Source organism: Acomys minous, assembly GCF_964271855.1.
Source record: "Acomys minous genome assembly, chromosome: 19".
Classification (NCBI taxonomy): Eukaryota; Metazoa; Chordata; class Mammalia; order Rodentia; family Muridae; genus Acomys; species Acomys minous.
Window position 1 is genome coordinate 66,920,446 of NC_140499.1, and position 24,771 is coordinate 66,945,216.

The 24,771-nt window shown below is 47.6% G+C and overlaps 2 protein-coding genes across 2 annotated transcripts in view; one reads left to right on the top strand and one right to left on the bottom strand.

Annotated features, from left to right (window-relative positions):
- POLR3GL (RNA polymerase III subunit GL) overlaps nucleotides 1-24,771 on the bottom strand; it is a 102,365-nt gene that overhangs the window by 18,067 nt on the left and 59,527 nt on the right. The gene's annotated exons all lie outside the window — the stretch shown is intronic.
- Nucleotides 335-21,809, top strand: LIX1L (limb and CNS expressed 1 like). Its single transcript, XM_084769625.1, has 6 exons — nucleotides 335-718; nucleotides 10,592-10,755; nucleotides 14,343-14,483; nucleotides 16,540-16,635; nucleotides 17,372-17,449; nucleotides 18,990-21,809. The coding sequence occupies exons 1-6, from the start codon at nucleotides 427-429 to the stop codon at nucleotides 19,230-19,232; spliced, it is 1,014 nt and encodes a 337-aa protein (XP_084625751.1). The 5' UTR covers nucleotides 335-426; the 3' UTR covers nucleotides 19,233-21,809.

Here is a 24,771-nt window from a genome sequence, read left to right on the forward strand (position 1 = left end):
CTAGAAAGTAAAGTGATCAGACAAATGATCCCCTGAGAACCCTTTCCAGCTGCTCTTCTACCCAGCCTTGCATCCAGGCCTGTTTTTCCTTAAAGCCCCGCCCCAGGGGTCTGACCGGATTTCTAGCGTTTACCACCGGATTCCCAAAGATGCTCCAAAGCTCTCCCCTCTTAGACGATTTAGCCTTTTCTCTTTGCAATTGGTTCCCGTAGCCTCAATCATTTGCCTAAGGTGGCTCGGGGGCCCACCCCTTCCCTCCCTCTCCACCAGTGATTGGCACGGCGTCTGGTTCGTCCCCGCCCGCTCTTGACTGACAGCTGGATCCCGGCACCGCCCTCAGTCCCGGGCTCTGGCTCACCGAGGTGGCTGGGACCGTTAGCTCGCCAGGCTGGCAGGCTCGGGGGCCCAGCTCCGCCGGCAGCCGGGATGGAGACGATGCGAGCGCAGCGGCTGCAGCCCGGCGTCGGTGTCGGCGGGAGAGGCACTCTGCGAGCCCTGCGGCCGGGGGTGACCGGAGCCCCGACTAGCGCCGCCACACCCCCCGCGGGCCCGCCGCCCGCCCTGCCGCCGCCCGCCCCGCCCCCGCCGCCGCTGCTCCTGGCTGGGGCCCCCGGGCTGCCCCTGCCCCCCGGCGCCGCGGGGAGCCCTGCGGTGCTGCGCGAGGCGGTGGAGGCGGTGGTGAGGAGCTTCGCCAAGCACACGCAAGGCTACGGCCGAGGTGAGTGTGTGTGTGTGTGTGTGTGTGTGTGTGTGTGTGTGTGTTGGGGGGCCGGCCTCCTCCTGTGGGACACCCTCTGGCAGGAGCCTGGCTCCCACTGTCCTCCGGTGGCTCCGCTTGGCGTACAGCCCTCGCATGCATTTCCTTTTGGGGAGTTTCCTTCTGCACACACACACACACACACACACACACACACACACACAGTTATTAATGTATTCTCCAGGGACTCCTTTTTTCAGATGCAGCCCCCTTTTCTTCCCAACTTTTCAGCGGCAGAACTCCTGTAGGCTTAGGGTTTTAACGTCCTTCCCCCAGTGAGAACCCGGCCCCTATTGTGTGGGATCCCGTTCTTTATCTCAGACCCAGCGCTTTTCCCATCCCTACTCCTCTCTCTCTGTCTTTTCCCCTACGATCTCAACAGTTCCTGTACTCCATCTCCTTAACCCCGACTTTTTAATTCTTCACATACTTAGCCACCCCATCCACCGCCATGAAATTTACATCTGCTGGGGATTTGGTAGTGCTTTCAAAAGCCACTCACAATAACTGTTCCTCTGAATCTGGACCCACACCATTAAGGCCTTGCCAGCTTCCTGTGACTTGGTGCCTCACTTTAGTCTTAGTTTGGAGCCTCACAGTGACTCGGGCCTCTGGCTGGCTGGCTCTGTGCTCCTGGCCCCTGCCCAGGAACTGGGGATAAATCTCAGGCCTTGGCTCTCTCCATGCTAAATTCTATGGAAACGAGCCAGGCAGCAACCCCATTTTGCTTAGAAATCTCCAGCTTAAAGATGCCTAATTTCTGGGAAGAGGGACATGAGGATTTTCTTTGTTGTTTTTGTTTAGGCAACGTTAACCAATTTCCTGTCAGAATCATGGGTCCAGATTTATAGTTTAAGCAACAAGGAACACACAGTGAAGGGTTTGTGACTCAGACTTTAAGTCTGGAGTTTCCAACACATCACTGCTGTTTGCTTGATCAGGTCGTCCTTGGTCTAAAAGTAACTGTATCTATTTTCATAGGAGAAAAGTTGCACAGCTTTCCCCCTTTCTTTTCCGGCTCTTTCCTTCCCTCCCTCCCCCTCCCTCTCTGCTTCCTTGAGGAAGCTGCCCTGAAAAGATCAGGTCCAGGCTTCAGCGGCCTGTCACTCCCAGCTCTGTCTTTGGGGAAAGGGACTCATAACTTCACTGATCAACAGTTTTGTCAAGGGCTGTGCTGTGGATTAGTTAAGATTCTGCAGCTGACAACGTAATGGGCACTGAGAAGTATTGCTGGCTCAGGTTTTTACAGTTAGCTCTTCCATGAAAACATGTTTTTTTTTCTTCTACCCCTAAATGTTCGTATCTTTGTAAAACCAAAGATTTCGATGGAGATGGATGTTCAGACGCGCTGTGCTGTGTGTTTGTTGGCCTATTTCCCTTCGCTCTGTAATCGGGCTGGACTCCAGCCATGGCTGTGACTCTGTAGGGCACTGGGGATACAGGTGGGTATAGTCCTGAAACTCTTGAGCCAGTATAGTGACTTTCCAGATCAGCTCCTAGGTTTTAGGTAGAACTGCCCAGGTCTTTTAAGTCAATTCTGAGGGAAACATTTTGCCTCGGGGTGCAGTCGTGGCCCCAAGTCTAAAGAGTTGCTCCTGAAGCTTGCAGGCATTTATCAGCATTATAGGGAAACGCCTCTTTCCTCACCTATGTCTGTCTGCCGAGAAGAGCGTCTGGTTTGGCTTCTAAACTGGGTGTCTGGAAAATCTTTTCAGTTTCCCTAGGATGCAGGAACAAAGGGATCGCGCTGACAGAACAGTCAGAGTCTGTGGTGAGTCTCTCCCTCAGGCTCCCGGTCTCCCACCACAGTCTTGTTATTCTTGAGTTTCTCATTTCCAGTCTGGGTGCCCAGCCAGTGCTGTAGGAGAATTTGGCTCTCTGCTGATTTGGCTCCGAGTCCTTCACCACATGGAAGCAGTTATTCCACTGCAATTAATAGGCAAAGCTGCCATTGGCATGTACCCATCTGCCCTTGTGACTGATGGCCTGAGATTCAGGGGATGGCTCTGTTGCCCTGAATACAATTTACTTTGGTCTCTGTCCAGATCCCTCTTTCATCCGGCAATGTTGTCTTCTTCAAGTCACATCTGTCATCTTCTTCCTGATGACTCTAAGCTCAACATTTTGAGTACTGACTTTTCAGATTTATCTTCACTGGAGTTGGATCCCAGCATGCACACGTACACACACACACACACACACACACACACACACACTTTTCTCTCCTGTTGTTTCCCTCAGCTGTAGTTTACTTTCCACTCCCCAGTCCCCTACTCACATCTGCTCAAAAGTCTCCCACACCATTGAGCTGACTTTTGTTTTGTTTTTGAGATAAGGTCTTACTATGTAGGCCAGGCTGGCATGGAACTCACTGTGTAGTTACGGTTTCTTAATTCATGGTGACTCCCCTGCCTCCCAACTGCTGGGGCTACAAGCATGTGCTGTCGTGCCTGGCTTGCTGTTGGATCTCAAGTCACCCCACAGTGTATAGAATTTGCACTGGGACCTGGCCCTGTCACACAGTGGCAGTGTGACACGGGTGATATTGCTTATTCCTTTTATGCCTTACATGCTCCGTTTATTCACTTAACAAATATTTACTGCTCACCAGATGCCGGTGGTGAGCAAGGCACATGTTTAGTCTCTATTGGGATGGAGCCTAGTCCGCTTTGAAGCATGCTGCAATAAATCAAGATAGTGCAACGTGGAAGATGGCTTGTGTTCAAGCCAAAGGAGTCATTAGTTCTTAACCCTGATTCTGTTACTTCTAGGCTATTCCTTAAGCTGTATACTTTTTACGAAATGGGTATTATAGTATTTGTCTTGATTTAAAAAAAATTTTTTTTGTTGTTTTGTATACGGATGTTTCGCCTGCTTGCATGTCTGTGTACCATGTATAAGCCTAGTGCCCACAAAGGCTAGAAGAGGGTGTTGGGTCCCCAGGGGCTGGAGTTACAGATGGTTCTGAGCCACTATGTGGATGCTAGGGATTGAACCTGGGTCCTCTGGAACTTTAGCAAGTGCTTTATATCAGTGAACCACCTCTCCAGACCAAGAATAAATGAATTTTGTGTAATATTTTTTCCTTAGCTACTCTCTGTCATTCTAATCATAGACAGTTTTTTTTTCTTTCTTTCAAAATCTCACTGGCGCTAAGCTGTTATGAGCATTTACAGATTTTGGAAATATTGGATCAGCCCTGCCCCCTCCACGTCCCTCCCCTGTTAATTTGTTGTTGCTATCATAGCAAAGTGTCACAAACTGTGCTGCTTAAAACAACAGAAATGAAGTGGTGTGGTGGTAATTCTCACTTGGGAGATGGAGGCAGAAGGAATAATGAGAATTTATGGCCATCCCTGGCTACATAGGGAGTTTGAGGCCAACTTGGGCTATGTGAGCCTTTGTTTCAAAAGACTAAAACCACAGTAGCAACAACAATAGTGAATGTTCTTCTACAGTTCTGCAGGCCAGACATCGGCATCGGTATCACTGGGTCAAATGGGTGTTAGCAGGATCCTGACAGAAAGCCTAGCCTCCTTTGCAGTCTCCAGCTTCTGGTGGTACTGACATTCCTGAACCCTGATCCTGACCATGCTGATCCAAGGCTCTGCCTCACAGTTTTCTTTCTTTGTTTGTTTTTTGGTTTTTTGAGGCAGGGTTTCTCTGTGTAGCCTTGGCTGTCCTAGACTCACTTTGTAGACCAGGCTGGCCTTGAACTCACAGAGATCCGCCTGCATCTGCCTCTTGAGTGCTGGGATTAAAGGCCTGCGCCACCACAGGGGCTTTAAACATATCTGCAAAGTCCTCATCACATGAGGTGACATTCACCGGTTCCAAGGACTAAATGAGCATCTTGGTAGGACGCTTTACCAAAATTGCTCAGTTCCACAGTGCTGCTCTTCAAAAGCCCCTGTGCACCCTGGGATAGTCATGGTCTTCAAAAACGGAGAAAGGGAGTGTTAGATGAAACTGATAAGCAGCTTTCCTATTTCCCATAATATCTTGGATGAACCTCTGCCAATCTATTCTTTTTGTTTTTCGAGACAGAGTTTCTCTGTGTAGCCTTTGGCTGGCCTCGAACCCACAGAGTGCTGGATTAAAGGCATGTGCCACCACGCCCAGCTTTCCAGCCTATTGTTACAAACCTGTATGATCAGGGGGGAAAAAAACCTCTGCCCTCTCAGTGTCAGTGCCTGTTTATCATCTTTTTTTTTTTTTAAAGATGTATTTATTTATTATTATGTATGCGATGTATACAGGCCAGAAGAGGGCGCCAGATCACATTATAGATGGTTGGGAGCCACCATGTGGTTGCTGGGAATTGAACTCAGGACCTCTGGAAGAGCAGTCAGTGCTCTTAACCTCTGAGCCATCTCTCCAGCCCCTGTTTATCATCTTTTAATCTCTTCATCCTTACCACAGTATTTATTCCTTTTTCCTACTTGTGTCTTTGGGTTTTGTTTGGTTTTTTTTTTTGTTTGTTTGTTTGTTTTCAAGGAACGGCTCATGCAGTCTGGCTGGCCTCAAACTCCCAATCCTTCTGGCTCAGCCTCCTCAGGACTGGGGTTGTAGATGTGTGCTACTGCCTCTGGCCCTAAAGGACCTAAAATAATTCTTTTATTATTACTATTTTGTTCCTATGTTTCTCTCCTCATCCTCCACCTGCTTCAAAATTAGACCCAGAGCTAGAGCTTTGTGCATGTTAGGTGAGTGCTCTACGGACTCACATCCTCAGTGTGTGTGTGTGTGTGTGTGTGTGTGTGTGTGTCTGACTGTGGGTGTGTGTATCTGTGTGTCTGTGTCTGTGTGTCTGTCAGTGTGTGTGTGTGTGTGTGTGTGTGTGTGTGTGGGTGTGTGCCTGACTGTGGGTGTGTGTATCTGTGTGTCTGTGTCTGTATGTCTGTCAGTGTGTGTGTGTGTGTGTGTGTGTGCCTTCTTGCCTGCCTGGTCCTGTGTGCAAGTGTGTGCATACCTCAGTTTGAGGAGGCCAGAAGGTGACTCGATCGCTCAGAGCTGAAGCTGCAGGTGTTTGGGAGACAGCTGGGTTCTTCTGTGGTGCCGGGATCCGAACTTCAGTCCTCTTGATTGCCCAGCAAGTGCTCTTAACTGCCAGGCTGCCTTCCCAGCACCGCTCTTCATTCTTCTAATGTAAACTTTTCCGTAGTAGTTTGCTGGTTTCCTTGGGGAGCTAAGGAAAGGAGAGATTAAAGCTGGGGCTTGAGCCAGGTCCTTAAGGGTTCTCTTAACAACTGAAATACAGTTCCAGCCCTGATGTGTGTTTTACTGCTGTTGTTGTGTGTTTTACTGCTGTTGTTGTGTGTTTTCCTTTCAAGACAGGGTTTCTCTGTGTACTCCTGGAACTCACTCTGTTCACCAGGCTGGCCTTGAACTCAGAAATCACATGCTTCTGTCTGATGTGTTATTTTAATGTCTTTATCCTTGTGGATAAATGAGTTGTCACTAACATTTCACTTAGACAATCACCTAATGTTTTATATCCTACAGGTAAAACAAAACAAAACATCCCCTTTGTTTTTGCCCCTTCCCCCCAAAACCCCAAAACTTCTGGGCGGTGGTGGCACACACCTTTAATCCCAGCACTTGGGAAGCAGAGTCAGGTGGATTTGAGTTCAAGGCCAGCCTGGTCTACAGAGTGAGTTCTCTGACAACCAGGGCTACACAGAGAAACCCTGTCTTGAATAGCCAAGAAAACAAAACCAAAACAACAAAAAGAAAAACAAAACAAATAAAAATAAAAGCTCAACTCCCCTTTTTCCAGTCTCTCATTTCATAACTCACTATTATTGGAATTAGCTCCCATTTCCTGACAGTGGGCAATCATTTAAAAGAAAAAAATAGCCCTGTGCTGTATACCCGAGGCTGGGTCAGCTGGGTGTGGGGCAGGGATAAGCTTTTGAGTAGGCCCTTCCCCGTGGTGGCCTCCCCTTCTCCGCACTCCACTACTTTCCCTGTTGTTCCCATGTCAGGGCAGCTGTCACTGTCTCAAAGAGGAGGTTCAAAAGGATCTCAGTGGAACAAAGAGAACAGAGCTCTCTGGGCAGGAGCGACTTCTGAAGAGCTTCGCCAATAGCAAAGAGAGCCTGTCCTTTCCACGCAGTCTTTTGGTAGAAGCGACACTGTCAAGTCAGGTGCATATAGGGTATAAGGAATGGGCTGGTGGTGCCTTCCACTCTGCCTGCTGTACGGGGCTTTGTTTTAGTTTGAGGAGCAGGTAAGAGCTCACTCCCTGGCCACCTGGTTTTGATCATCCTTTTGGCCAAGGCTGCGTGCAGTTCTTTCCAGCCTTAAAGACTCAGTTTTGCTTAATGAAAGCGTCTGCATCAGATCGCCTCTTCAGAAGCAGAGCTGGCTCGCAGCCTCGACCCCTTCTAGCTCCATCGCCTCCTGTAGCTGCCCCGGTCAGTGACTGAGCACAATCGGGATGTCAGTGTAGGCACATGGGGTAAGATATGGGGTTCTTTTGACATAAAGATGTCTAGGCTTGGCCAAACCTTTCTTGGAACTACATTGCAGGCCGAGAGTCTCAAATCTAATCCTCTTTTCTTGCCTCTTGTGTGTACATCAGATGTTCACTGTGCCCTGAAGGCCCCCTTGCTCCTCCTCCTCCCTCCCCAATAAATCTCTAGCACATTCATCTCATCTAAGCATCTTCTTGACAGACGCAAATGGACACAATATGAGGACATGGATAAGTTTTGTGGTAACTGGGAGTCGGGGGAGTGGTCCAGCTCGGAGGCACTGGAAGGCATGGGTGATGACTTAGGCTCCAGTTAAACCCTTTTGAGATGTTTGGAACGGAGTCAGAGTGATCCATTCCAAAGCTGAACTGACCAGATTTGCTTTTCTGTGTAACATGCATTGCGTTGACTCTTACCCTAACCGAGGCCCTGCTCACTCTGGACTCTGCCTCCATTTGCAGCTACATCCTGCACTGCATATCCCTTCGCTTTCCCGCAGCCATGGCAGCGTTTGCTGTGCTTCCTGCACTCTCTACCCGCTGCTCTTTATATCAAGTGCTGTGCTCTCATCTTTTGCTTAAAGAGTCTCAGCTCAGAGTTAGCCTAGTCATCACCCCCTCCTGGCAGCTTTATTGACCTTAACATGAAATGAGAGCTGGGTGTGGTGGTGCACACCATGAATATCAGCACATGGGAGACAGAGGCAGGCGGGCCTGTGAATATGAGCACAGTCTGGTCTACACAGTGAGACCCTGTCTCAAAAGACAAAACCAAAGGCTGGGCGGTGGTGGCCCATGTCTTTAATCCCAGCACTCGGGAGGCAGAGGCAGGCAGATCTTTGTAAGTTTGAGGCCAGTCTGGTCTACAAAGTGAGTCCAGGACAGCCAGGGCTACACAGAGAAACCCTGTCTCGAAAAACAAAACATAACAAAACCAACCAGCCAACTGAGCAACTAACCAACCAACCAAAAATCCCTCAAAAACACAATGCTCATCAGAGTTGCAGCTGTCTCAAATGCCTGAGATTATCCAGCTAACACCTTTCCCCTTCTTTACAAGAGAAAGGGAGGCCTTCTCGCAGCCTAGAGTCTAGCTCACAGCCGACCATGAAGCAGACACCCAGGAAGATAGCTGTGGAATAGCTGAGCCCCAAACATCGGGGAGTGGAAGGGAGCGCTCTAGAAGACTAGGTCGTGTCTGGAGTTTGATAGTACCCTGCTTACAACCAGTAAGGTAGCTGGTTCCTATTTAATAAATGCGAGATGTCACAAGGCTTCCGAGTCAGAGATGGTGGGCTTCCTGACTCACAGGCCTCAGAGGTGCACCAGTCTCCTCGCCCCCTAAATCTGATGCAGAAGGCTCAGGTGGATGCTCACACAGGCTGTGGGTCGCATCCTGAGGGGGGAACACCCAGCTTGGAGAACCTTCCATTTAAAAATAAGCACCAAGCAAGCTTATTCTACTCTGTTCTGTTATTTATTTATTTAGTCATCATCAGCATTAATTTTGTGAGACAAGGTCTCACTCTCAGTAGCCCAGGCTTGCTTGGAATTTACTATGTCTAGTGTATCTCCTAAGCTGGCATCCATCTCTTTTGCTGTTGTTGTTGAAAATCTTTTAGCTGGCCTCAATCCTGAGGTAGTCCTATTGCCTCAGCCTTGTGGATGTTGGAAATAAAGGTGTGAACCCTCTGCTGGCTGCAAGCTTGCTCTTTCTTGTGGGAATCATTGCTTCCCTCTTCCTGCAAACACAGTTCTGAGTAGTGACCCATGGGAAAAGTAGGCAGGGCATTGCAGCGTCGCCACAAGGTGTGAAGGAGCAGAAGAGACCCACAGCGTGTGCTGCCTCAAAAAACCATCGACACCCAGGTAAAGCCGTGGGAGAAGCGGTACCCCCTTCTCTCTCATCACCCTCACAGCGTCCTAGAATAGAAAGGAACTTCGACCATTGTTTTACTCAGTTGAAGTTGAAGTTTGAGTGTCGTATTTCCTCGAATGGCAGTATTACCTAAAGTTTTAAGAACACTGACTGAAATTGGGTATGCCTGTAATTCCAGAATTTAGGAGGCTGAAACAGAAACAGCCCAAGCTCTGGGCCAGCTTGGATTACCCAGCAAGGAGGTTTCTCCAAAACCCAGAGGCTGGAGAGCTGGCTCAGAGGTTAAGAGCACCAGCTGCTCCGCACAACCATTTGGAACTTCAGTGTCAGGGGATCTAGTGCCCTTCTGCCTCCGAGGGCACCAGGCATATAAGTGGTGCACACAGATACATGCAGACAAAGCACCCATACACATAAAATTTTTTAAAAATATTTTTAGAAAGGGTTTTTAAAACTCTAAAGGAGCTAGTGATATAGCTTAGTGTAGCATTCTTGCCTAGCTGCATTTTGTAAGGCGCTGTAGACAAGCAAAACAAATTAAAAACAAAGTGCTTGACTGTGGAGCCATCTTTCATTTACTTTATTAGTGTTTGAGTGTGTTTATGCATGGTCTTGTGTGTGCACTGGTGCACTCCCTGCGCGTGTACCCGGAGGCCAGGGATTGACTTCAGGCGTCTTCCCTGTCATCCTCCATAACTTCTTGTCCTTGAGGCAGGATCTCTCACTGAACCGAAAGCTCCCCTTTTTGTCTAGGCTGGTTGACCAGTTAGCCCAGGGACCTGTCTCCACCCCAGCTCCTCTTTCCCCAGCCCTGGGGTTGCATATGGGCATCATCATAGCAGCTTTCATGTGGGTCCTAGGATCCAAACTCGGTCCTCATGAATGCCCAGCAAGTGCTTTACCCACAAGAACCTCCTCCTAGCCCCTGCCCTCCTCTTAGGGTTTCCATTGTGGGGGATGCGGTTTGAGATAGGGTTTCTCTGTGTAGCCTTGGCTGTCATGGACTCACTTTGTAGACCAGGCTGGCCTCGAACCTACATCCATCCACCTGCCTCTGCCTCCCAAGTGCTGGGATTAAAGGTGTGTACCACCACCGCCCAGCTGTTTTAGCCATCTTTATGGCATCTCCAGGCACCAAGGCTGCAGTGTTACTGCAAGACCCCAGCATCATTGTCAGAAACACCTCAGGTGCAGTTCACATTTGATTTTGAACTGATTTTCAGTTACAGCCTTTTTACTGTCCCCAGTTTTCCACTATCCCACTGATTTACCTGACTCCATATAGGGCCACAACCCCACAGTTTAAGAAGCGAGAGGCTGGAGAACTGGAGACCAGGGAAGCCCAGCGCTGCCGCGAGGATTTGTCAGTCTGCCTTCACTAGTGTAAATGTTTTTTAAGTAATGACCAGCAGCAAGGCACTAAAACCCGGGGCCTTTGGAGCCTGTCCCGGTGCTGAGCTCTCTGCTTCTTTCTCAGTGAACGTGGTGGAGGCCCTGCAGGAATTCTGGCAGATGAAGCAATCCCGGGGCGCTGACCTGAAGAACGGGGCTCTGGTGGTGTATGAGATGGTTCCCTCCAACAGCCCTCCCTACGTCTGCTACGTCACACTGCCTGGGGGAAGCTGCTTTGGGAGTTTCCAGGTAAGAGTTGCGGGGCAGAACCAGTAAAGGTAAGTGTGTGAGTGCTAATGAAGACTATATTACCTTGGCCATTAAGCTCTGCCTGACGTCACATACTTAGGACTCACTCACTGTGGGCAAACCCTTCTGACAGGCACCGCAGGCCCATGAGAGCACAGAGGTCTCAGCCCTCAACTCAAGCCCGTTTCCAGCTTGGCAATTCCACCTGAAGTTCCAGGTGGTTGTGAGCTGCCGTGTGGGTGCTGGGAATCAAACCTGAGCCTCTAGAAGAGCAGCCAGTGCTCCCAACCACTGCGCCATGTCTTTGTTATTATTGTTGTTGTCATTATTATTGTTGTTGTTGTTGTTGTTGTTGTTGTTGTTATTATTATTATTATTATTATTATTATTATTATTATTATTATTATCTTGAGATAGGGTTTCTCCATGTGACAACCCTAGCTGTCCTGGAACTCACTTTGTAAATCAGGTTACCCTTGAACCCAGATAGCCACCTGCCTCTGCCTCCTGAGTGCCAGGATTAAAGGCGTGCACCACCATCATCCGGCTCTGGTTTTATTATTAATCACATGTGTATTTATGTGTCTCTTCTGTTGGGGGATGTGTAAGTGAGTGCAGGTGCCATTGGTACCTGAAGATGGTAGTAGATTCCCCTGGGGCTAGGGTACCAGGTGGTTGTGAATCTTGTGATGTGGGTTCTGTGAACTGAACTCAGGTCCTCTGGAAGAGTAAGAGGTGCTCCATCTGACACTCTCTTCTGACACACACACACACACACACACACACACACACACACACACACTTGCAAAAATAAAAAATAGACTATGTGATCTTTAAGAAGAAATTTTGTAGATTGGTATGAATATTACCAGGAACTGTTTTCCCCCCATTTCAGACAGGAAGGCAGCCTTCCAAATGTCGCCTTAAGAGTCTGGATAGTGGGGAGCTGGAGAGATGGCTCAGAGGTTAAGGGCACTGACGGCTCCTCCAGAGGTCCTGTGTTCAGTTCCCAGCAGCCACATGGTGGCTCACGACCATCTATAATGAGATCTAGTGCCCTCTTCTGGCCTGCTGGTCCACATGCAGGCAAACTACTGTATAAATAATAAATCTTTAAAAAAAAAATAGTCTGGATAGTAGCTGGGTGTAGTGGTGCACTCCAGTAATCCCAGCACTCGGGAGGCAGAGGCAGATGGATCTCTGAGTTCGAGGCCAGCCTGGTCTACAAAGCAAGTCCAGGACAGCCAAGGATACACAGAGAAACCCTGTCTCAAAAACCAAGGGAGAGAGAGAGAGAGAGAGAGAGAGAGAGAGAGAGAGAGAGAGAGAGAGAGAGAGAGATACACACTGAGAGAGAGACTGAGTAGGAATTTAAAATTGATCTGTTTTTATGTGATTGTGTCACCTTTAGATAAGGTTGGAACCCTTGCTGTTTCCATAGCACCCTAGGCTTCCCGATCATATAAGTTACAATGTATCATTACTGATCCTCGCTCCAAGCATTCCAGCTGTGTCTTTTTCTTTCTTTCTTTCTTGCTCTGTGCATGTGTGTATACACATAGGATCGAACCTAGGCCCTTGCAAACTGTATTCTTTCTTGTTCAGTATTAAAAAACTGCCATCCATTCAGAGCTACACGTACATGACAATTTATCTACTGCATGAATAAAAGCCACCGTAGCTCAGTGCCTGCCTCAGATAGAAAGTCCTAAGGAAACCTTGTTTATTTTTTCTTTCAATCAATCATCCATTCTTCCATCCATCCATCCATCCATCCATTCACTCACAGATAGCGTCTGTAGACCTGGCTGTCCTGGGACTCACTATGTTGAACAGTCTGGCCTTGAGCTCTTGGAGATTTGGCTGCCTCTGCCCTGGAGTTCTGGGATTGAAAGCTTTGTTTTAAATCAGATGACTAAGGCTTTTGGCTCAATGCTTGAGCCATTTCAGATAAACAAATATATGCCCAGGGTAATTAATGTTTGCACTTTGTTTCCCTGTTTCATGTGTGTGCTAGGCACACCTGTGGGTGCCATGTGCATAAGTCTGTGTGTGCATGTGGACCCTGAGGTTGGTGTGGGGAAACACTGCTCCTCCGCCTTACTCACTGATGTGATGCAAAGTCTACAAGGTGAGTCCAGGACAGCCAGGGCTACACAGAGAGACACTGACTCGAAAAACAAAAACAAAAAACAAAACAAAAAGAAAGGAAGAAAGAAAGAAACAAACAAACAAAAAGACAGCTGGATGCAGTGGTGCACACCTCTGATCCCAGCACTTGGGGAGGCAGAGATCTAGGCCGGCCTGGTCTACAAAGTGAGTCCAGGACAGCCAATGCTACACAAAGAAACCCTGTCTAGAAAAACCAAATAAAGGAAGAAAGAAAAAGCTTTAGTATGAATATATTGTACGCTTTCTCTGAGGGAACTGCTCACTAAAGGGCATTAGGAATAATCAACAATGCGGTTAAGTGACATCTCCCACTCTCCCTTTTTTTTTCTTGTTACATCTCAATGGTTATCCCATCCCTTGTATCCTCCCATTCCTCCCTCCCTCCCATTTTCCCCTTACTCCCCTCCCCTATGACTGTGACTGAGGGGGACTTCCTTCCCCTGTATATGCTCATAGGGTATCAAGTCTCTTCTTGGCCACTCTCCCTTTGAAAACTGAAACATCGAGCCCATATGGTGCAGCATGTCTTTAATCCCAGGAGGCAGAGGAATCTGTGTTCAAGGCCCACCTGGTCTACAAAGTGAGTTCCAGGACAGCCAGGGCTAGAGAGAGACCTTGTGCCAAAAAAGCCAAAGGCTGCATCACTTCTCCTTGTGATGAAGGAGAGATTGTAGAGGCTCTGCAGCACCTGATGAAGACTAGTTAGAGCAGGGTAGCATCATCAGCAGACTAGTTAGAGCAGGGTAGCATCATCAGCAGACTAGTTAGAGCAGGGTAGCATCATCAGCAGACTAGTTAGAGCAGGGTAGCATCATCAGCAGACTAGTTAGAGCAGGGTAGCATCAGCAGCAGACTTGCCCCACGCCGTGTCAGTCACTGTTTAAAAACAAGTTGTTTCCCTTGCTTTCCTCGGTCACATTCCTTGCCTTGGCCTGTCTTTCTTGTGTCTACTGTGGGCCAAAAAGACACCTTCAGACTTAGACCCTACAAGGCTCCTTTGGCCTTGCTGCAGAAAATGCGTTAACAGCTACGAGTGATGGGTGCTTCTAACAGGTCACAGCCTTGCTTAAATCTTGGGTTATCTGACAAGCTGGCTTTTGAGTAATTATTCCATTGACAGTTTAAATAGAGGCATTTTCCGAGTCCTATGGTTATCTGCTGACTTCAGCAGCTTCCTAGCTCTGCATCCAATTTGGTATGAGGTAGTCATGTCCAATTCTTTAACGACTTCAGGATGTTGAGTCAAAATTATGTTTCCAAACACCCCGGCCATTTTTCAGTAAAGCCTCGGAAAGTGTGATGAATGCAACTGACTCATCCAAATGTCTTCCTCCTCAGGGGCCTCCTTCCTGCTGTTTCTTCCTCCTGCTCCGATGCACATGTGTATGTGTTTTCCCTCTTTCTCCCCTGCCTAGTTTTGCCCTACAAAAGCTGAGGCCCGGCGAAGTGCTGCAAAGATTGCATTAATGAACTCTGTGTTTAATGAGCATCCGTCCCGAAGAATTACTGATGAGTTTATTGAGAAGAGCGTCTCAGAGGCCCTGGCATCTTTCAATGTAAGGAACTTGAAAATGGAAGGGGGGGACAGTGGGGGATAGGAGAGGCGGGGAACCCGTGCATTTTTGTTCTTTTCTGTCCTCATTTCTTTATTTTATTGTTTTTGTGTATACAGGTGTTTTGTCTACATGTTTGTCTGTGCACCACATACATGTAGTGTCCAGAAATCAGATGGGCATCGGATCCCCTAGGACTGGATGGTTCTGAGCTACGTGGGTGCTGGGGATCGAACCCTGGTCCTCTGGGAGAGTAGCCAGTGCTCTTAACCACTGAACCATGGCTGCAGCCCGTCTGTCTGCATTTCTATTCTTTTTGTTCTATTAGTTTTTATGTGTGTCATTCACTCCATGTCTGTTTTTAATTCTGTATTTGTATTTTTATGTTTATCGCTTTGTCTCTTTGTGATTCTTTGGTATCTAGATATTTTTAACTCAAGCTTTGTGAAATTAAAAATGTTTTTTAAATTTTATTTAATTTTAATTTATGTGCATTGGTGTGAAGGTGTCAGATATTAGAGTTACAGACAATTGTGAACTGCCATGTGGGTGCCCACCCACCCCACCCCAAAATTTTTTTTTTACAATGACAGTTATGTGAGTTCCAGGATAACCAGGGCCATAGAGAGAACCTATCTCAAACAAATATACATAATGATATAAATTTTTTATCAACTGGGTGTGGTGACATTACACCTTTAATCCCCACACTCTGGAGTCAGAGGCAGGCAGATATCTGAGTTCACCAAGTCTGGCCTGGTCAATGGAGTTCTAGGACAGCCAGAGCTATAAAGTGAAACTGTTCCAGAAAAACAAAACAAAATTAAAGTGGGGGAAGAAAGAATGGGAGGGATCAAGGGGGAGAGGGAGAGAGAGAGAGGGAGATAAACCAACCTAAAGTCAGTCTCTGGCCTCCACTCTAGTGTGCACACACAGAATATACTCTCAAACACATTCTTATTTCAGTGTGGCAACTGAAAAATTTTAAATTAAACATGTGGGAGTTAGAAAAATGGCTCAGGGGTTAAGAGCACCTGCTGCTTTTTCAAAGGACCAGAGTTCAGTTCCCTGTCAGTCCAGCTGCCTGTAACTGCAGCTCCAAGGGATCTGCTGCCTTCCTCTGGCCTCTGTTGGCATTCACACATCACACACACACACACACACACATCACACACACACACACACACATCACACACACACACACACACACACACACACATCACACATACACATCACACACACACACACACACACACACACACACATTAAAAAAAAAACGTTTAAAAATTAAATATGTGGCTGGGCATGGTGGCACGTGCCTTTAATCCCAGCACTCGGGAGGCAGAGGCAGGCAGATCTCGTGAGTTCAACAGGCAAACCTGGTCTACAAAGTGACTCCAGGACAGCAAAGACTACACAGAGAAACCCTGTCTCAAAAACCCAAAATAAATAAATATGTGGCCCATGAAGGGCTGGGATCAGGTCGGAGGGAAAGCATTTGCCTTGCAAGCAGGAGGTCCTTAGTTTGACCCGCAACCAAGCCCATTTAAAATGGTGGGTGTGGGAGATCACACATATAGTCCCAGAGCTGGGCATCCCTAGGGCTCTGTGGCCAGCTTAGCCTAATTGTTGAGCTCAGGCCAGCACCACTCTGTCTCAAAGGAGGTGGCCAGTGTTCCTGAGGAGTAACACTTGAGGTTACTCTCGGCATCCAGATGAGTACACATCAATGACACACACACACACAAATATGCATAAGAAAGTGGTTAGTCAGGGGTGGGGGGTGGGGTCTGGAGAGATGGCTCAGCAGTTAAGAGCACTGTCTGCTCCTCCAGGTCCTGAGTTCAATTTCCAGCAACCACATGGTGGCTCACAACCATCTATAATGAGATCTAGTGCCCTCTTCTGGACTGCAGGTGTACATGCAGGCAGAGTGCTGTGTACACAAAGTAAATAAAATCTTTAAAAACATAAAGAATGTCATTAATAGCTGTTAGGTAGTGCTGGTCAAAATAATTCTGATTGAGAGTCTACTTGTCTTTTTCTTTTCTGTTACCAGGGTAACAGAGAGGAAGCCGACAACCCAAATACAGGGATTGGTGCTTTCCGCTTCATGCTGGAATCCAATAAGGGCAAGTCGATGCTGGAGTTCCAGGTAACTTTCAGCTTACTTTCCCAGCTCTAACAACATGGGGCAGCCCACACAAAGGTTAATGCCATCTTCTGATCTTTACCTCTTTATTCAGCAAAAACACACAGAGAGAAGGCGGTTAGATTTTTCAAAGCACAATGACCTTTCATTCCTCCCAAGGCCAGGACACTGGATTCGGTGATTAAACACAACACGATTTGTATCACGCGTCCTCTGTGATTCTGATGCAGTTACCCTGACTTCAAATCACTACCCCGGTTGGATTAGTCAGGGTTCTTTGGAGAAACAGCACTGATAGAATGCATGTGCACACACCGTTTATTAGAGTGGCTTATAGGCCATGGGCTGACTTCCCCAACAATGGCTGCCTCGTAGCACCCAGTAGTTGCTCAGTCCATGAGGCTGGGATGTCTCCGCTGGTCTTCAGTAGACACCAGCACCCTGAAAACGTAGGCTCTGATGCCAGTGAGGGAATGGACTTGCTGATGAGAGCCAGAGCGAGCAGCATAGAGAGCCAGCTCCTCCTCCCATGTCCTCTGTATAGGCGGCCACTAGGGGTGGCCCAGATTTAAGGGTGTGTGTTTTGGGCAGAAGGTGCCTTCCCACCTCCAGGGATCCAATCAAGCAAAATCCTTCACAGGTGTGCCCAGCAGTTTGGGGTTTTAGTTAGCGCCAGACGTTAGCAAGTCAGCGACCAAAACCAGCCTTCACACTGGTCTCTCGTTTCTTCTCCCCTCAGGAGCTCATGACAGTTTTTCAGCTACTGCACTGGAATGGCAGCCTTAAGGCCATGAGGGAAAGGCAGTGCTCTCGCCAGGTATGCGTCAGTGGAGGGCGGAGGGCGGAGGGCAGAGGGCCGAGGGCCGAGGGCCGAGGGCCGAGGGTGGAAGAGCTGCTTTGTGCTGTGGTCATTGAAACTTAGTCCAGCGTCCTCTGTGCTCTTGTATTCCTTGGCTGTCCTGGAACCCACTCTGCAGACCAGGCTGTCCTGGAACTGGAGATCTGCCTGCCTCTGCCTCCTGCAGCATCCGGCCTGCTCTTGTATTCTTTGCTGCTTGAATGTCACTGTGGTCTTTTTGCCTTGCTTCCCCATAAAGTTTCCCTTAGGAAACTCTTTGGCTGAGCTGGGCTTGTAGCCCCCACCTTTAGTCCCAGCACCTAGGTGGCAGAGGCAGCTAGTCCCATGTCAGCGAGTGCTACACAGTGGGACCCTGCGTTGGAGCAAAACAACGCCTACCTTCTTGGCCTCTTTGTGTCCTAGTCTGCTTCCCCTCCAGGATGGGCTGACAACGCTGAAACTGTCACCTTCTGTGTGTCTTTCTAAGCTCAGAAAGGACCGAGTCTATCACTTTCAACCGTGGCTCATTCTTCCTTGTTTCATGGAGAGCCCCCTCCACTCTTTCTAGAACAACAAGGAACTGGCTGGAGTGGAAGAGATGAAATGATCATTGCATTTGAAACATAATTTTGCCAAGTCACGGGCATTCCTACAGACCCTGAGCAAGTATCTGTGGTGACCTGAGAGACAGTGTTGTGGCTACAGAGGGGGTTCCAGGCTGGCCAGGCCTACACTGAGAAGCCCTGTCTCAAACAAACAAACACAAAGGAGGTAGTGTGCTGAGACTTTCACACATTTAGGAGAGTTTTTTTTTTAAGATTTATTTATTTATTATGTATCCACTGTTGTGCCTGCACGTACACCAGAAGAGGGCGCCAGATCTCATTATAGATTGTTGTGAGCCACCATGTGGTTGCTGGGATTTGAACTAAGGCCTTTGGAAGAGCGGCAGTGCTCTCGACCTCTAAGCCATCTCTCCAGCCCCGCCCCCCCACCCTTTAGGAGATTTTGTTCTGCTTTAAAAGATGACCACATTGTCTGCCTAAGTCTAACACCTTCTGTACGCTGTTGGGGTATGGGAAAGTGTGACCTGTGTCTGAGCTCAGAGCTTTGGCTGCTCTGAACTTCCCTGTGCTCCTCACAACACAGCCCCTGTCTCTCCCTGATCTATTCATATATTCAACGCCTTGCCTCACTTTTTTTTGATTTACTTAAATTTTGTTTGTTTTATTTTTTGTTTTTCAAGACAGGGTTTCTCTTTGTAGCCTTGGCTGTCCTGGACTCACTTTGTAGACGAGGCTGGCCTTGAACTCACAGAGATCTGTCTGCCTCTGCCTCCCGAGTGCTGGGATTAAAGGCGTGCGCCATAGTGCCTAGCTTACTTAAACTCTTATAAGTCAGGGGTAAATGACTCTTTGTAAGACATCAAGGCTAAGTTCTACTAGGGTCACTGTGCTATATGATGTGAACAGCGTGTTTTTACCTTCTCAGTGATCTTTGCGTTCCTCCCCCTGACTAGGAGGTGTTGGCTCATTACTCACATCGGGCCCTGGATGATGAGATTCGCCACCAAATGGCTCTGGACTGGGTGAGCCGGGAGCAGGGTGTCCCAGGGGCTCTGTCAAGAGAGCTGGCTTCCACGGAACGGGAGCTGGACGAAGCTCGGCTGGCAGGCAAGGAGCTGCGCTTCCACAAGGAGAAGAAAGATATCCTGATGCTGGCTGCCGGGCAGCTGGGCAACATGCATTCCTCCACCTGCTGAGCACCCGCCCTCTGCTCGCGTGCTCTTCCCGCCCCTGTTTGTATGTCTCCTTTCTAAGACGTAGGATGATTTCTGTAAATACTTTCTCAATTTTATACTTTAAAATATAGATATATATATATGTGTAAATTCTACACCCAGATTCCTGTTTGCTAAAAGATCAGTTTTCTAACTTCCAGTTTGGGATGTAGTTACCTTTGAAAGGTCACTTTTCCATTTTTAGGGCTTTTCTGGTTCTTAAACCTTCAGATTAACTAAGTCATTAACATGTACTCTGGAAAGAAGTCATTTCAGTAGTATTGTACAATTTGCCAGGTGTTCATGTCTCTTTCTTTCTTTCTGTTGTTGTTGGTTTTGGTTTTGGTTTTTCGAGACAGGGTTTCTCTGTGTAGCCTTGGCTGTCCTGGACTCGCTTAGTAGACCAGGCTAGCCTGGAACTCACAGCGATCCTCCTGCCTCTGCCATCCTGAGTGCTGGCGTTACAGGTGTGAGCCACCACGTCCAGCTGTGTCTCTTTCCTTTAAATAGTAGCCAGCTGTGGTGACTCATAGCTATAATGTCTGTGCTCAGGAGTCTGAGGCAGTATTGCTGTCAGTACGAGGCCAGCCTGGACTCCATAGTGAGTTCGAGATCAGCATGTAAGACCCTGCCTCCAACCCTCCCCTCCACACAGAGAAGAGCAGTTAGAACAAGCAGTGTGCACTGCACCCTCACCTGTGCCCTCGCTGTCAGCCTTTGGGCTGAGGTGGCTCTTCTAACACTCCTGATGCTTCTTCGCTGGGGGCTTCCCAGCCTCATCCAGAAGGAAAGGGGTCAGGTCTGGGGTCTGGCTTCTTTTGTTCTGTGAGCTGTCTCACCCTGGCCTGGAGGTTCTGTAGTGGAGGAGGGCTTCAGACTATCGGGAGGACTCCTGCTGAGCTCTTATTTTGTAGTCACTCCTGAGGACTGCCTAAGAACAAGAGAATAATAAACCCTTCTCTTCTGGAGGTGGGCGAGTGGCACTGCCTAAACTGCTTCTGGGCTTATCTAGACCCTGCTAGCAGTTAAAAGATTCCTTGGTGTAAGAGGGTGAGCATTGCAGCTGGTCACCTTGAACCATGCCCTGGTGTCACTTCTCACCACACTTAGTAAAGACACACACACTTGGTCTCAAGCTCTCCTTGTAGGTGAGGATGACCTTGAACCCCTGAGCCTCCTGGGCCCACCTCCCACATGCTAGGGTTACAGTGGAGCACCCACACCTGCCTTAACCCTTTCTTCAGTGATGAGAATCACTTCCTTCTCTAGGAACTGTTTCTGTTCTGTTTAGTGAGAACTGTGTCTTCTCTTGTCCACTGAGTTGTACTGTTAGATTCTCATTTCCTGCTTCTCCTTCTCTTCCTTCTCCTCTTCCTCTTCCTCCTCCTTTTCCTTCTCCTCTTCCTCTTCCTTCTCCTCTTCCTCCTCCTCTTCCTCCTCCTCCTCCTCCTCTCCTTCTTTACCTCCACATTGACTTTGAGAACAGGAGCAGATCAAACTTGGGTGAGAATGTGGCTCTTCCTGTGTTTTGGATCGGGAAGCCTGCAGGACAGGAAGGAGAACTTGCACTTGTGTGTGACGTGAGAATGCCTGGAAGACGGGCAGAACGCGGAGGTTCTGCAGAGTCTGTGTTGTGAGCTCCCCTCCCCTGTCTTTCTGTGATCTCTGCTACACTGAATTTCTGTTCTATGCACTTTCTGTCAATTTGGGACATTTAATTGCTACTATAATTCGACTTCCCGTTTAACAGTTGCAGTTTGCTATCAGATTAGGAGCTGGGCCTTGATGGAGCAGGTCTGAAACCACAGCTACCCTGAAGGCTCAAAAAGGTCAGAAATTCAAGGTCTAGCTAGAGTGAGTTCAAGGCCAACCTGAATAACTTAGCAGGACAGTATCAGATGTAGGAAGTAAAAGCAGGACTGGGGACATAGCTTAGTGGTAGAGAGTTTAACTGGCCTGTGAGGCCTGAGTGTAATCTCTACTGAAAGGGCGTGGGGGCGGGGAGGGGCTTGGAGGGGAAGGAAGGAAGGAAGGGATAGGTAGGGTCACTGTTATCCCAGTGGGTAGGACAAGGTGAAAAGTAGCTTTCTTGCTTTGGAAATCATCTGTGACAGGACACATGAGATCAGGGTAAGGAGTCCATTACAACAGTGTCAGTGCTTGGAAAAGGCTTCTTGGATCCCTTCAGTTGGCCCTGTCTCTTTATTTCATAAACTACACGGTGTTGGATCAGACCACCCCGCCTCCCTTACGTGACAGGTGTAACTGTTTCAAGTTGGTATCTGTAACCTGGGAGCCACAGGGAGCCATGAGGCCTCTGGCTTCTTCTGTACATCTTTCCTTGTGTGAGATATGGTAAGGGTTGTGAGTTTTGGGAAGAACTTCCCTTGTACCTCTGGGTTTTCTTATTTTTCCTCAAAAACTCAAGACTCCAAAGAACATGAGAAGAAAGTGTTCTGTCCGCTTTTGATGTTAAAGATTTTAGTCATCTTTTTGGTACTTTATATGTATTTTATATGTACAATTTTACACAATTAAAAAAATTTTTTTGTCTAGTAAGCCAGAATGATTTTTTTCTCCTGTGATGGTATTTCCTGTAGCTGAGGTTTGGCTTCCGACTTGTATCAAAGCTGCTAGCCCTGAACACTGCATCCTTCTGCCTCCGAGTCCCAAGTGCTGGGACCAGCCTATGTGCCAGTAAGCCTGAGGTCACTTTTATTTATTTATTTATTTATTTATTTATTTATTTATTTTTTCTGTTTGGTATTTCAGGATCTGGTCTTACTCTGAAGTCCCAGATTCGGAGATTTACTTCCTGGTCACACAACTTTAAACACACAGAATTCCTTTTCATCCTGACAGCCATTCATTGCTTCTTTACCATGGGACAGGTGCCAGGTACAAGTTTTGGAGACAATTACAAAGAAACATCTTTACAGGGGCTGGAGAGATGGCTCAGCAATTAAGAGCACTGGCTGTTCTTCCATAGGATGTAGATTCAAGGCAGCTCACAGCTGTCTGTAACTCCAGGATCCAACACCCTCACACACAACATATATGCAGGCAAAACACTGATGCACATAAAATTATATGTATTAAAGCTTCTTCACTAAGCACTCGGGAGGCAGAGGCAGGTGGATCGCTGGGAGTTCGAGGCCAGCCTGGTCTACAAAGCAAGTCCAAGACAGCCAAGGCTACACAGAGAAACCCTGTCTCCAAAATAAAACAAAACAAAAGGCATCTTTACTATAAAGGATACAGCATAATGGGACAAACAGTCTATAAACAAGTTAGAAACCAAGCAAGGTAATTAGACATCTTCTTTTTAATTCTAAGGAGGAGACAGGAAAGGAGGATAGTAAAGATGCTTTCAGGTGGCAGTAGTCTTGAAACCTACAGGGTGAAGCTGGGCCGTGTATGCCACAGAGCTGGAGGGACAGCATCAGGGTGGAGCCTGGGCCAGCAAGTGCAGCTCTGCCACTAAGCTTCAAAATCCCTGAGATGAGAAAGAGTCATCCCAGGTAAGAGTAAGTGCACGGAGGGATCAGTAAGCCAGCCTGGTCTACATAGGGAGCTCCAGGACAGCCACGGCTACACACAGTGAGATTCTGCTTTAAAAAACAAAGCAGCAAACCCCGGATGTGTTGGCTGTTCTTGGTGTCAGCTACATCTAGAATGAACTACAATCTAGAAATGGAGATTTTCCTGGTTTGAAGTGGGTAAATCTACTTCTAGTCCAGACCTTTTAGGTAGGGAGACACACCTCTGATCAGGTCTGGTTTTGTTTTATAAAGATTTACTTATTTATTATGTACACAATGTCTGTCTGCATGTACACCTGCAGGTCAGAAGAGGGCACCAGATCTCATTATAGATGGCTGTGAGCCACCATGTGCTTGCTGGGAACTGAACTCAGGACCTTTGGAAGAACATACAGTGCTCTTAACCTCTGAGTCACCTCTCCAGCCTTCTAATTGGGATTTTGAGGCAGGAAGACACACACCTTTAACCCAAATCTCGAGGGGTGGAGACATACTGTTAATCTGGGCCTCACCTTCTGCTGGAAGCCTATATAAAGACATAGAAGAAGGAAGCTTTTGCTTTTTGCCTGTTCGCCCTAGCTTTCTCTGGTGTTGGAGACTACTTTTTCGAGCATATACACAAGACCAGCTGAGACACCAGCTTCGTGGGACTGAGCAACTACAAGATTCTTGGACTTTCTGTACACAGCCATTGTTGGATTATTTGGATTGCAGCCTGTAGGTCATTTCCATAAATCCCATATATTTGTGTGAGTGAGTGTATGTGTGTGTAGAAAGAGAGAGCGATTCATTCCGTAAGTTCTGTGGCTCTAGAGAACCCTGACTTACACACCATAGTACTTTCAAGGATGTTAAGCTGCTGTTTTTAAGGCTCTGATGTTTCTCTCTCTTCTTCCTTTCGTCTATTTGTGCTTGAGATGAAACCTGGGCTTCATGCATCTCACAGCAAACACTCTTAGCAAATGGGCTATACTCTCAGCTCCAGGAGACTTAAAAAAAAAAAAATTAAACTAACTGTGGTGGGACACACTTTTAATCCTACCACTCCAGAGGCCAAAGCAGGCAGATTTTTGTCAGTTCCAGTGAGACAGTGAGACCTGTCTCAAAACACCACCAAAATATTGTTATCTGCCTGGCTAATGAAACTTCAATTGTATTCTCTACAAATTTTCTAAAGAGATTCTATGCCAGGGGCAGCTTTTGAACTGGTAATGGCGATTTAATTTTTTTGTTTTTGGTATTTTGCGACAGGGTTTCTTTGTGTAGCCCTGGCTGGCCTTGAACTCAGAGATCCACCTCCAGCTGACTCTGTTTACTGAGTGCTGGAATTAAGGGTGTGCACCATGATCACCCAGCATTTAACTCTTAAAAAAAATAAAAGACTTATTATTTATACAGTATTTTGCCCACATGTGGGCTTGCCTGCCATAAGAAGGCACCAGATCTAATTGTCATGAGCCACCACGTGGTTGCTGGGAATTGAACTCAGGGACCTTTGGAAGAACAGGCAGTGCTCTTAACCTCTGAGCCATCTCTCCAGCCTCCCCCACCCCCTTTTTTTCTCTTTTGTAATGCTTCCTATAAAGATCGGCTTGCTTCTTCAGAGTATATCGGCTTTAAGGTAATTTTTAGTATTAATTTTAAAACCGAAAAACTTACGTGTGTGTGTGTGTGTGCGCGTGCGTGCATATGTGTGTGTGTGTGTGTGTGTGTGTTTACATCATGTGCAACTGCAAGCGTGTAGAGGTCAGAGAACACCTTGCAAAAGTCGTTTCTTCCCTTCCACCATGTGGGTGCCGGGCATTGAACTCAGGATGTCAGACTCGGCAGAAACAGCCTTTACTGGCTGACCCATCTCTTCAGTACCAGTACTCGTTGTTTGAGATTAAAAACAACAAAAATTTAATTCAGCTTCCATTTCCTAGTATGAAGTGGGGAGAAGGAAAACCTCTAATAAGGACACTGACATGGCTTCATTA